The 13,842-nt window shown below is 35.3% G+C and overlaps 2 protein-coding genes across 2 annotated transcripts in view; both read right to left on the bottom strand.

Moving 5' to 3' along the window:
* Positions 1–1,999: 1,999 nt before the first annotated feature.
* LOC113506951 (sucrose-6-phosphate hydrolase-like) lies at positions 2,000–3,521 on the bottom strand. Its single transcript, XM_026889798.1, has one exon. It carries the CDS (start codon positions 3,479–3,481, stop codon positions 2,036–2,038), a length of 1,446 nt encoding a protein of 481 aa, XP_026745599.1. The 5' UTR covers positions 3,482–3,521; the 3' UTR covers positions 2,000–2,035.
* Positions 3,522–11,729: 8,208 nt separating this feature from the next.
* The window catches only part of LOC113506960 (cholecystokinin receptor type A-like), a 94,108-nt gene continuing 91,995 nt past the window's right edge, over positions 11,730–13,842 (bottom strand). Inside the window, exon 11 of the mRNA XM_026889809.1 lies at positions 11,730–12,507. Within this exon, the coding sequence (XP_026745610.1) occupies positions 12,473–12,507 (35 nt within the window). The 3' untranslated portion in view covers positions 11,730–12,472. The remainder of the gene's footprint in view (positions 12,508–13,842) is intronic.

Here is a 13,842-nt window from a genome sequence, read left to right on the forward strand (position 1 = left end):
CGAGGAAGTTTACCAGCATTTGCCCCCTGTGATTTCTGCGCCCAAAGCCGAAGGGACCCACTCTCGACTCGCCATTCTCTTGTACTCCTACTTTGGCGTTGAAGTCACCCATGACAACAGTGTAGAATGTTTTGGTACGAGACATAGCTTTCACTATGTCTTCGTACATGGCCTCGACTTCGTCGTCTGGGTGCGAAGACGTTGGGGCATACACTTGAATGACCTTCAAAGTGTAACGCTCCGTTATTTTAAGAACAAGGTATGCCACCCTTGCCGACACACTGCCAACTTCCACAATGCTGCCCTTGAGTGACTTGTGGATCATAAAACCGACGCCACCTTGAGATGGTTGGTGTCCTTCTCGGAAATAGAGTAAGTGACCAGCCTCGAGAGTTATCGTCTCCTCCCCCTGTCTTCGAAGTTCTGATAACCCTACGATATGCCAGTTAATACGACTTAACTCTACTTCCAATTCGGCAACGTGCTCGTTCAGCCGTAGTGTACGTCCGTTATACGTCGCCAAAGTCAATTTGCGTAGGTACCCTGCCGTCACCCGGGGATTCTTAGCACCCCCCACTGCACCGTTACCGTGGCCGGTACCATGGCCAGGAATAGTGCAGCTACCGGGAACTGGGGGCCGTGAATTTAAATTGTGCTGCATAAGGGGGGGATTTGCCGTAGTCACCACGCTTGGCATGCGGGTTGGTGACCGCAGTTCTGTGGTACAGTTATTCTCCGTGGGGCGCTGCTGCCCGCCCCCGGTGTTGTTTTGTCCCTTAGTCGCCTCCTACGACACCCACGAGAAGAAATGGGGTGGTGCAATTCTAGCCCGGCACCACACGGGTAAGACACGGGTAGATATAGTAGACTTGTGTAATTGCAACAATTTAATATATGCAATTTAAAATTGTAATTCACATTATCATAATTAATTATTTGATGAAGTTAAATAGTAACAGATGTTATGTCAAAAACTGTAAAAGAATAATTACTATTTATAATGAACATTTTAAAAATTACTATTTGTTCAAGTGTACCATAAAAGTTTCTTGTAACACTATGCAATACAAAATGTTCATATTATTATTTATTATGTCATTACAAACATGGTGTCAATTAATAGTATCGAATTAAAAATAGAAGAGTCTGAAAAGAGTTACGCGTGCAGCAGGTTTGTTCTACATTTTGCTAGTGTCAAGGTCAAGTGCGAGTCCTATTCGCGACACAGGGCTCCATACAAATAGGCCGAAGATAAACAAATAAGTTAGGTGAAAAATTGTATGAAAAATTTAAGTCTTTCACAGCAGAGCCTCATGTGTAGGGTTCTGTTTTTACCCATAAAACAGTTGAATAATAAATAGTTGACAGCTAATTCCTTATTAAGATCATTATTAACCAAAAGTCAAGGTCCAAAATCATGTCAAGTATTTAGTAAGGAAAATTTTGCAAGTCTGACTTCAATTTTAAGTTTTATTAACCTAATAATAATATTTTTAAGGTCATCATTAAAATAACTTTTTGGATTTAAATGTCTCATTTTGGACGAAGGCCACCATGGAGAAGGTTTCGAAATAAAAACAAGATTTCTCATAAACTTTTATTGAGCAATTTTGTTTTTGACTCACTATTTCAACATTATTAAGGTTCCGTACTATATAATATATTATGTATTTAATAACCAAAAATATACTAGATATTTCGACGTCATGTCGAGTAGGATATTATTAATATTTATAGCCTCATTATTTGCACAAGTGTTTTTAAAAATTATTATAATTATTAAACAAGTAAACTTAACTTTTAAATTAAAATTAAAAAGAAAGTAAATTAACAAAGAAGCTCTAGTAATTATGCACAATGCGAGGAACTGGAAATTATTATAAAACAACGTTTGGAGCTAGTGGAATCATCGGTCTTATCAAGAGCCAAAATCGTCTGTTTTGGGTCACACAGGTGATCACGAAATTCAAAGGTAAAGAAAGTTTTAAGCAGCATACAATTTGGACATAGCTTTGGTATCAACGTTGAACGAAATTTATTGATCGGGCACATCAACTGAACGTTTCAGTTTAAAAACTGTCAATTCGTCAGCTTGCGAGTCATCACCTACTCTTATACTCACATTACCAGTGGGGAAGAATCGACTGGAGAACGTAACTTCTCCATTACCACAGAACACTTCAATGGAACTTGCGTCGATAAATATCTGCCAGTAAAGCTTGAGGGAAGGACGCCAGTTTGTCCTACGGACACCGTCATTGCCTCCCCGATCAAGTGTCACTTTACCTTTTCTGTAATCGTAACTTATAGAAACAGTATTATTTTCGGATTCAATGAGTAGCTCGAAATTTTTCAATCTAGCCGCCACTACTCTAATTTCTGCAGAATTGTCATCCAGTTTAATAACATTGTTAGGTTTAGCTCTCCCAGAATACAATTTCCTACCACGAATATTAGATACTTGTCGCACAGGTTTTTGAAGCAGTCTGAAATCTCTTGTGAGGTATAAGTATCGTGGCAGAGTCATTTGTCCGTTAAATCCATCCTGCTGATCAGGATAATTCTGTTCCCACATATCAAACCAAGCTACAACAACTCTATTTCCACGGGTATCCAACGTTGTTTGTGTAGCATAAAAATCATGACCGTGATCTAATTCCATGAACTCAGTTAGGGGTGTAAACAATTTGCTTTCATAATCAAAATTGCCGACTATGTAACCAGTTTGATACAGATTTCTATACTTATCTCCTCTGGGCTCTAGGCCTTGTGGCGAAAACAGCAGTACGAATTTGCCACCCAATTCGAAGAAATCAGGACATTCCCACATGTAGCCCATAGATCCGTCAGACTCACCCAATATTGAAGCTTCAGTCCAAGAAACTAAATCCTTTGATGTATAAAGTAGCACTCTTCCGACAGTGTGATTATTGTAAGAATTTCCCAAAACCATATAATAAGTATTACCATGTTTCCACACTTTTGGATCCCTAATATGCGGCTGGCGGTTCTCAGCTTTGAGGATAGGATTTCCTTCATATTTTTCAACGTGCACTCCATCTTTGCTGAAGGCCAATGCTTGACGCTGCACTCGTTCAGGATATTGGTTGGGAAAATTCACGTTTCCAGTGTAGAAAAGGTACATGGTTCGGTTTTCAATTAAAGCACTTCCCGAAAACACTCCAGTTTTATCGAATGATCGGTCTGGATACATAGCGATCGGGAGGTGTTCCCAGTGGAATAAGTCAGCACTCCTGGCATGACCCCAATGCGCGATTCCCGGATCTTGGCTTGATTCAGGGTTGAATTGATAAAACAAATGAAACTCGTTGTTGAATACACAAAAACCGTTGGGATCGTTCATCCATCCGTATGGCGGGGCGAGATGGTAACGCGGATAATATCTTGCTGATACATTGTTCGCTGAGCACCTGTAAAAACAGAGTGCTATTAGCAAAAACTTCGTGACAATCACCAACATACTTCACGTCCTATTAAACAGACGGCTCTCGTGTCTGAATAGTTTATTTCCGCCGCCGTCCCCAGTTATATACGGATGAAGTCGTGTCTCATCCAATTGCGTCGCCTGAATGTAAACTTATAGAAATTATTATAAACAATAGCATGCAAACTTGTGGCGGTTCGGAGTTTAATTGTATACTACTGAGATACTGATAAAGATAGTACTTTAGCAGTGATGTACGATATATTTGGTAACATATTATTATTAGCTAGCGTGACATTTTATATTATGGTGAAGTAAGCATTTTTTTTAGTCTTAATGCGATGTTCCCTCTCAAACAAGTTATAGTTTGCCATGAAACATAATCTGCAATGAAAATTATGTTTTTTGTTTGACATTTTGTTTTACATTTTATTCCTTATCTCGTTTACTCACTGTTGAGTTTTGTTGAGATTTTCATTCATAAGTAATGTGAGTGAACCGAGCGGCTCGCGTGTATCACGTAAGAAATTGTTTTGACGTGTTCTTAATTATCAATTTTACGTTAAATAAAAATATTAATACGACTAATTTCTAATCCACTGTAACAGAAAATTTCACTACTCCGTGCACTCTTTATTTTATTTATTCAAGTTTCTACTTCAAATGGGCTACTCACAATTTGGATATCTTTGCATTTTTCAATATTTTTGTCAATATTAATATCTTAAATCTGAACCACTAGAACATATTCAATCGGATGTTTGTTTCTTTTTTTAGGATTTGTGACTATACTTACTGTGAGAGTAAGTATCTTGTTACCTAGATAACACACAGCAAGATAGTTATCGACACGCTAAGATGCGTTATAATGTTCATCAAAGTAATTATAGTGGGTGTCCAAGTAATGAGGCTAGTTGGTGTCAAGAAATAATTATTGTTCTAAGATTGTGGAATATATTTAGTGTCCCAGAATGGCTAATAAATAAACGTCTTTGTCGTGGCGAGACGATCTTAACGCTTACCTCGCGGGCTGGTTCCATGACGGCCAGAATAGAGAATCGTGGAAGGATTTGGGTGACGCCTTTGCCCAGCAGTGGGACGCAGAGGGCTAGATAAAAAAAACAGACTCCGGTGCTACAAACACCCTGAGGTCAAAGCCGTTTTTTAAAAAAACATCGTTAAACCGTTTCAAGGCCAAGAGTGGATTGTGTGGCTACAAGAGATGCCAGGTCAGATAGCCTTCCTCTGGGTCAATTTAATTTTTTACCTATCTAACATACATATGCCAAATTATAGTAGAAAATATTAGGGCTTTCTTGAAGGCAAATCGTTATTTAAAACACTATTTTGCTTTGACTAATCTGGCAGGTCGAAACCATTGAAATGAAAATACTTTTTCCACATGTTTTTCGTACCCAATTTTATTTGTTTCTTCTTAAATTTTAACATCATATATAACATAGGTTCTCTGAATACAATTTCTTTACAACAACATTTATTTTAAGAGACACGTAGGCAATATTATGTCTGGTAAAATAAATGTTACGGCTTACAGACACAGACGATACAAATAAAATCGTTCGTTTTTTGTTTCGTCATTATGAAAATAAAACGTGACATCATTTGTCAATACACCAACATATTCTTTGAAGTTGTGGGCAATATTTTAATGATAGTTACAATGAGTATTAAATTCTACGTAACGTAATATAAAATTACTTTACTAAAAATAGATTCTATGATGTTTGACATAGGCAATAAATAGATCTGGTAAACAAACTCGATATATATTTAAAAATCAAGTCTTTGAGACCACGGCAGACCATCTTCTACTTTTTTATGAAAAGAAACACCCTCTCATTGGTCATCATAAGAAAGATGCATATATATAGAATAATCTAGGAAAAAACTAAAACACTTAATAAATATCCCGATTTGGGATTATTGCCTTTTTAATTAAGCATGTAGTCAAAATAAATTAGTAACATAAAAGTGAAAAGTTTTGGGAAAACGTTGCTTATTGCAGAAAATTGCGTTAAAAAACTTCACAACATACAAGTAATACAAACTTCTTTGATACATAGACAGTTTGCCTCAATTCAGAACATAATCTTTAAACCATTAAAATAACAAACAGAACAATTTGTGTCGTAAATTATATTTATAATCATTTTATAATACTCGTTCATGTAGAAGAAAACAAGTGAAGATCCACTGTGACGATCGACCGTTACGAGCTGAAACCAAGGCTGTTTGCCAGTACTTCGAATCAAACAGCAATGCAAAAGCATTAATTCGTCAGTTTAACAAAAAAATATGAAAATTCATTAAAAAAGCTTTAAATTCAGACAATCTTTTCAATTCATTTTTGCAAATGATCAAGCAAGTTTGACCAAACTAAAAAGGTTTCAGTCAAACAGGTTTGACCGTCTTAGTACCGGGAAAACGACAGATATCTCGGAAAGACACGATTATCGTGTTTATTTTACAGCTGCGGATAAATCAAGACAAACGTTCAATGAGATTAACGAAGCGTATAAGATTTACATCCTGAAGTAGTTTCAGATTCATCACGGTAACCGTTTCTAAACATTAATTGCGTTGAATTTAAATGTATGCACTCTTGAAATTATATTAAGAACATGTGCATATAGTCCTCGGAGTTGGGATATAAAACTATCTAACATACAACGGGCTAACTGTTCAGTAATCACGGAAAAGAGCGGAAACTTAAGTAACATTAACAACCATAAAGTTTGCTTGCAGTCCACCACAAAGTCTATTTACCACTTCTAATTAATTTTGATGATGGTTTCAAGACTTTTTCCTTATGGCAGATCAACCTTAAGTGCTAGGTGGTTTTCATTGGGATCCTGGTTTACAGCGGAGCCATGTGTGGCGGGCTTGTCCTTCAAAAATAGCTCCATAAGTTATGGTTTTAAATGTAATTGGTCAAGTTGAAGAGCTAACGAAAATATACCCCTATCGGCTGTCGTTTTATAATATTAAAGTAAGTCAGCAAACAGATCCGTGATTTCTCAAAAGTTGTAAAAAACCATGACCGTAAATACATAGTTATAAACGGCTACAACAACTGATAGAGATGGGAGGTCACCAGCTGCATTGAAGAAAATTCGGCCAATCCATTCGCTGCGGCTTCAGTATTGCAGGTTGTTGCACGAAGTTATTAATAATTCAAATACGGCATCTTTATGTGGATATATACGAACGAGCCTAATTTCAAAATCAGATTAATATTTAGTACCTGATTTTGAAATTAAACTGGTCGAACTTCCTTAGTTGCAGCTGGTGACCTCCCATCCACATCGGCCGCTGTCGCCATTTAGAACTATTTACGGTCATGATTATTTATACAAGTTAAGTTATAGAACAAATTACCAGAATTTCGAAATTAACACGTTCAGTCACCCAAGTGTGTGTTTGTTTTAAAACCAGCAAAAGTATATTTTTTGTAGTATTATTAAAAAGTGCTGCAAAAAAATTTGATAAAGTAATATTATTTTATCAAAATCTAAAAATCTAAAAAGAACCCAATAAAGCTTTTATATCCGATGGCGTATTCAATCAACTTATTATTCTCCCAACATCACACTATAACGGTCTATAACTGATGAAGTAAGCGCAGTGCATACAAGAGTATTGGATTCACAAATAATCGATTTTAAAACAATCGAGATCATCTCACCTAATAAATGTAAAACAACGCAAATTCTGTGCTCATTGAATTAAGAGCGAGAATTCCAGGGCACGAATCATTAACCGCATTCATAAATCACGAAAAAACGGATATAAATTCTATTTGACGTTAACGGGGTATTGTGAATGATCATTGCAATCTGGGGGCTCAAAGTGGTCGTTTTGGAGAATCTTAAATAGGTATTAAAACAAAATATATTGTCTTACTTGATGATAAAGTTTGAATTTACTTAAATGGTATTTACATTTATAATTCTCGCTGATTAACTTTTTTTTTTAATTTGATCTAATCACTTTAATGTTCGAAAGGAATAAAAGTTTCTTTGCATTTCAGGGGGTGTGCGGGATTGTGTGGGGAATGCCAAAATATTACTAATCTACTATTACTACTAATTTAAAGTAAATAAAGTATTAATAAAACCAATTAATTTCAATTCATCATCATTTTATTATCAAATTTAAATAAGAACGGTTAACATCAATTTTATGAGATAATATCAATAATCCAGTTATAGTAAACATTTGGTATTGAAACAGTTATTATATGCGCTTAATATCTATGTAACATAATTATTTATTAATTAACATTGAGTTTTTTTTAAACAATGCTTTTCGATGAGTTGAGTAAATCAAGTTTGAGAAAATGTTTTTTATCTCTGCTTAGACGCATCACTATCTTACAAATTCGTTGGCAGAAATTTTATTCTGATTTTCTAGTTTAATTTTAAAAGCCTTATTTTTAATTTATATTATATTTAAAGGAATAATATGATACTGTATTTGTTTTGTGCAGCCTTCTTCTTGTAAAAAACTACATGAACAGTTACTGAAGTTATATTTTTATAGTAATTCGTCAAACTTGAAGGTTTTTTTTTTATCAAATCGTTTACTATATTATACGTAATAAAATCTCCCTCAATGAAAATTCGTACGTGACTTGAGGTTTTTTTGGAACTAAGTGAAGTCGCTTTTCGATAAAACCCCAATTCTTCCCTAGTCATCATTTTGAGTGCAATTAAATAGGAATAATACAGTACAAGAATTCAAACCTCAGATATGACATGATTAAAAGTTCTGGCGGAACTTTGCGTAGGGCCCTGGATTACCGCGGATGCGGCACACAAAGGGCAAAGGAAGAAATATCGGTGGGTTTTAGTCAGTAAAAATCTGACATCCCCTTCCGTCTAACCCAAAACGTAAGTCATGACATTTTTTTGCTCATCCAAAAAAAAAAAAAAAAATTCTTGGATTTTTGCGCCAGTAACTTTCCTAACTAAACTACTGAGGCCAAGATTTTAAATAAGTTCATTGTACCGCGACACTTATGCCAGACCTTATGAATAAAGCCTTTATTCATTAAAATCTACAACATTATTAGGATTTGTTCAGTATTTTTTTCAGTCTTTAAAAAAAGATGAAATTTTATTAATTAATAGTTTTTTTTGTTCAAATCACTAAGTATAATTATTAATCCAGTTTTGATATTAACAGTTATAAAAAATCTCGTGGTCGAACTACAGATTATCACAAACTGTTCTTGACTTACACTATATTTACATCCCAGTTTTGTTTATTATTCTTAAAATATAATTATTAATATATTATTTATTTTTGCTGTATCACATCCTCTTGGACTCCTCACAATCTTAATACTTTTTTACAGATTAAGACTTTTAGAATGAAGTAATAGAATGCCCAATTACATGGTTTATTTTTCAGTGATAATTTCAATCAACAATAAGAATAGTTGCAATGGTTAAAATTATTTTTAATAAATATACTTCCATTTCATTTTCGTGTCAACCTTTATGGTTACTATATAACTTAAGTACATACAACATATATACAATCATCAATAAAAATAAGGTTTGCGTTTCACGATATTTACAATGTCTAATTAAAGCATATATCCCAAATTTATCGTTCCTCAGAATTCACAACATACGATAGAATGAGATCACACTGCCATCTATCGGCAGACTTAGAAATCACAGAATAATAAATTACATGAAAGTGAAACAAACACCAATAGTCCATAACGATGCTTAATTACGGTATAATTGTTCTGTCAACAGATACTCAAGACAAATGTCAAAGTTTTAAAAGTTTTTCAAATAGTTATTCGAAACAAAGCACTGCAGTTCAAAAGGTCATCACTACACTATCACTCACAATCTAAATTCAACCCTGTGTGGAGTAGTTAAAGTGCACACTCGCATATCACTGCCACTCTCCCATCCTCTATTCATAAAGAGGCTGAGTTGGTCCACTGGACTTTGGCAGGCCTGTTCTTGCCCACGTGATGCGGTACAGGAACTGGCTTCCTTCTTCTCCTGTTTCGATGACCTGGAGGAAAAATATAATTATTATGATTTATTTTAAGGTACATCAAATTACAAAAAAATGCATTGTAGATAGCTCACAGATTTAGGAAGGACACATATCGTTGCGCAACGAATGATAGGAGCAGAGTAGTAATGAAATATGTTCAAAAAACGGAAAGAAGATGTGTGCACACTAAAACTATTTATCCGATTATTATAAGCTCCTAACTCATTTCTTCATTAACGCGCAGACCAAGTCACGCGCAACAACAAGTTATTAAATAAAACCACGAAAACAATTTCCAAGCCAAGTTCAGTACTGTTTCTGTAGAACTAATTATAAAAACAACTGAATACCATAATAAATTCCTTAGTACTTAACAAGGCATTTGAAACTTCTTAACAAAACGCAAGGTAAATAAACAGAGGTTGGTATTAATATAATCCGCAATAAAGTAAAACGAATGAGAGTTGTAAAGACGAAATGCAAAGCTGTTTATTCCATCCCCACAGCTTCCTTTAAAAGTAGGTCAAACAAGGTTCATTCTGAAGTTACCAATAATATATTATTATCTCTAAGTTATTAAATGGATAATAAAGATACCTTGACACATACATCAAAATTAATTTGAATAAAATAATTTGCATGATTGTTTAATTATTATGCTCATCACTATAAAATAATACTAATTAGAAAACATAATACACACAACAATAAAAATAATTAATTTAGACAATACAAAATTCCGACGAAATCTGAGCCTTATTTTTAAAGTTTCGTACCGAAAGAGTAAAAATGGAAGCCTGTTACTGAGGTTAGACTGTCCATCAGTCCATCAGACACCACGCCGTATGATATTGATAGCTAGACATATGTAATTTTTACAGAATATGTATTTCTGCTGTCGCTATCATAGACCTTGGTTAAGCATCGGTTGTTAAGTTCATAAGTTTGATATCCAACGTGTTTCAACCTAACTGTTTTGAATATCTTTAGCCTATTTGAAAGGACCCCTTTGTGTTGCAAGTCCAACTCGCTCTTCACTGGTTTAATTTGAAATCGATCGCCGAATCGATCAAAATTAATGAACAAAGCTACACTGAAGAAAAAGGCGACTGAAAGCAGGTCGACAAAAAACCAAATAAAACATCTTATAAAAGTTCAATTTATTTTTAATCGTCTTAAAGTTTTCTTGTCATCGCGTGCGTGCTTGTTAATATCGGCTTTATGTTTTGCGAGAAAAGAGCCACGTATACCAATTTATATGTAGAAACCGTAGAAACCTGTCTTAATTGTAACCATCGTTTGAAGCGGCTGTACCGCGTCAGGAGGGCAGTCTCGAAAATACGCGGGAGTAAATCATTTAATCATTTAATAATTGCAAAATACTATCGTAACTATATGTGTACTTTAATTAAAAACCTCCAGTATGTAATCTACTTGCAGCTATACAATGTATAATCTACAATTTCTTCAAATGACAGCAAATCGTAATTGGATTTGAATCAATACGACAAAAGGCACAAAAGACTCAATTACTTGGTATAATCAGCTTGAATTGCAGTAATTGCTATGTGTGAGGGACTGAACTATTTGTGTGTTCTTACATCCTCAAGGTCTTGATACCGAATGACAGAAAATATTCTGAAAGCCTTTTCACTTGTACGAGGTTATTGGTAGCGAAAATGGGATAAGGCGAAATTTACCTACATCAAAATCGAAAATAGGCCATGGATTTGCGAGTAATATGTCTGACATGTTTATTTGAATTTTTGAAAACGTCAAATGACTCTTATTAACCTGTGGTACTATACCTAAACACTTAGCCATCTGAACTAAAATTCATCTGTTACTAATTTATATATTGTATTTAAACCTGGGCTCCAATTCCGTTAATTGCAATGGCCGAGCAATCGATTAAATTTGACACCATTCGTATTTCCCTAAGCATTTTGCCAACACAAAAATTGAAAATTCATGGAATTGTCCGTGAGTGGTCCGCCCCGTACTAAATTTCCAATTATTGTGTATCAGTAAGGTTTCCCCAACCAAGCGGTGGAGCGGTGACCTTGAATACCGCTATGATTATAGTGTTAATATCCTAGTGGTATGACTATTGGGTTTCCAAGTTTTTTCGTAATTTTGTACATAATACAATGTAATAATCACATAGTCACTTGCTAAACAATGTAAAAGAAATCATCGTGAAGACCGTAAGCATACCTGAGAATTCTTCGAGGCTGTAGTGAGACACTTTAAAGGCTTATACACTGACACCAGGTTGATATGGAAAGAAGACCACCATGGTAGGCGTTGAAGTGGTACTCATATATTAAATCAGTTGATGATTAATAGAAATATACACGACCCACCATATAATGGAGCGAAGAGGAATGTGAAGAGCTATCACTTTTACCAGTTAATCACCTTATATTTCCTGTCGCAAGGCCACCGCCAGAACTTTCATAAGAAATAAGCATCTTTGTACCTTACTTTGTTTTTCGCCGGCGTGGTAAAGCTAATGATATTAATCCACGCCGAGGCCACGGCTTTGGGATATGTCGGACCCTCGCTGACTAAAAAAACCTCAAGCCCCTTCAGCCAGACCGGGCCTGAACTAAAGCAACCGGATGGCTCGCGACTCTTACTGAACATCTTTGTATCTTTTTGTTTAGTTACGCGGGGAAATCCTCTTGGACACCCACCTCCTCGGGGGAGGAAGAGGGTAGTGTCAGTCTCTTACCGACTAAGAATGAACCGCCACCGTGCAACTTCCTCGTATGCATGGTATTTCAACATGCACCGGAACATCTTTGTACCTACCTACTGTATTCCCTCTTCTCACCAACTTTAGTTGAATGTATTACGTCTTGCATGGTGACTACAATGAATAGTTGCTATACCTGTGTGAAGGGTCGCGCGACCACGGGCGCGGGCAGCGCGGGGTGCGAGCTGCTTCCCAATGCAGTGCTTTGTGAACCGCTGCTAAACACAATCCTCCCCTTCCAGTCCATCCAGCTCTAGAACAAATTGCAACGTTGAAACACTTCACCTGTACTCATTATCTTTTTTTTTATTGTAAGTTAAAAAAAAAACAACTCCCGCAATAAGGAATATAATCAACAGACACCCAGACTGGGAACAAGCATTCGTGGATCACACAAATGTTTATTGATTTTTATTATGACTGTAAAAATCCTATCAGAAAACCTACCGCAAAAGAGATTGTTTTAAAGAGAAGAGAGAAAAGATTTGATAGTATAACCTAAGCTAATAAAGACTTATTAACTTTAACCTCTCTTGGCTCCAGTTCAAGTACAATCCAGAAATTATTGCACGCCGGTGCAGTGTGGTTACATAAATCGTAAAATATTGTTGGTTTCACATGAAGCTTTCACACATTCTTCATGATTTATTTTTCACAGTTCGAGATTGAAATGAATTAAATAAAAGGAGTAATTTGATACTGCAAACATCAGTACAATCATAAGTCCTAAAAGGTTCTTAAATTAAATCATTACTTAGATTTTCTGTCAGCAAGCAGTTACCAACCTCCATTACCATAAATTAACTAAGCACCGTGTTTTGTATGGATAGACACAGGCTAATTTTATCCGACTGCGAAAAAGGAGAGTAATGTTTTAAAACTATAACCAACATCAAGGCCAACAAAACCGCGAGCAACAGCTGCTAGTATTTAATTGATTAAGAAACCTTTGCTGGCTTTGAATAACTTTAACTAGTTAAATATCATATGTTACTTCAGCTTATACTTTTGGCAGGCCGTTGACTCAAACATAAACTTCAAATAACTAGTATTTAAACTTTGGAACACTATTTAATTAAGGTAACCACTTGTTTTAATTAAGCAGGTAATTTTAATGAAATTATAGATACGTAAAGCGCCTGTCTTCTTATAAAGTTCTCTAACAATTTCAGGCGCTAATTAATCTGAATTGAATTAAAATGCAAAATACATGTCTTAATAAAGAAAGGTGTTTCATAGGTGTATAACTATGACTTCATTTCTTGGTGGCTATTGCTATCCACAGACTGACCGGGACAAGCATTGCTTATCCTGTAAATTATCAGGCATTGAGCATCACGTAGCCGTGATCCTTCCTGAATTTCAGTTTTCATCTCAAATACAATACGAACCAATCAAACAAGACTCCCGATTATTAGAATTCCAATTAGCCCATTGCAAAAATATTTGTTCATCAACGAAAAAAACTTTTCATGGAAATTTTTCTTCACGTACCTAACAATGTTAGCAAATATTAAATTCGAGCTTTAATTGATAGTTCCGAAAACATTTGGTTGTTGTTGAAATTTCGTTTTTACGTACATACCTA

This window comes from Trichoplusia ni, chromosome 2, assembly GCF_003590095.1.
Source record: "Trichoplusia ni isolate ovarian cell line Hi5 chromosome 2, tn1, whole genome shotgun sequence".
NCBI classification, from domain to species: Eukaryota; Metazoa; Arthropoda; class Insecta; order Lepidoptera; family Noctuidae; genus Trichoplusia; species Trichoplusia ni.

Bases quoted from the DNA above. Each gene is read 5' to 3' on its own strand.
- LOC113506951 (XM_026889798.1), bottom strand. From the start codon at position 3,481: ATGTTGGTGATTGTCACGAAGTTTTTGCTAATAGCACTCTGTTTTTAC.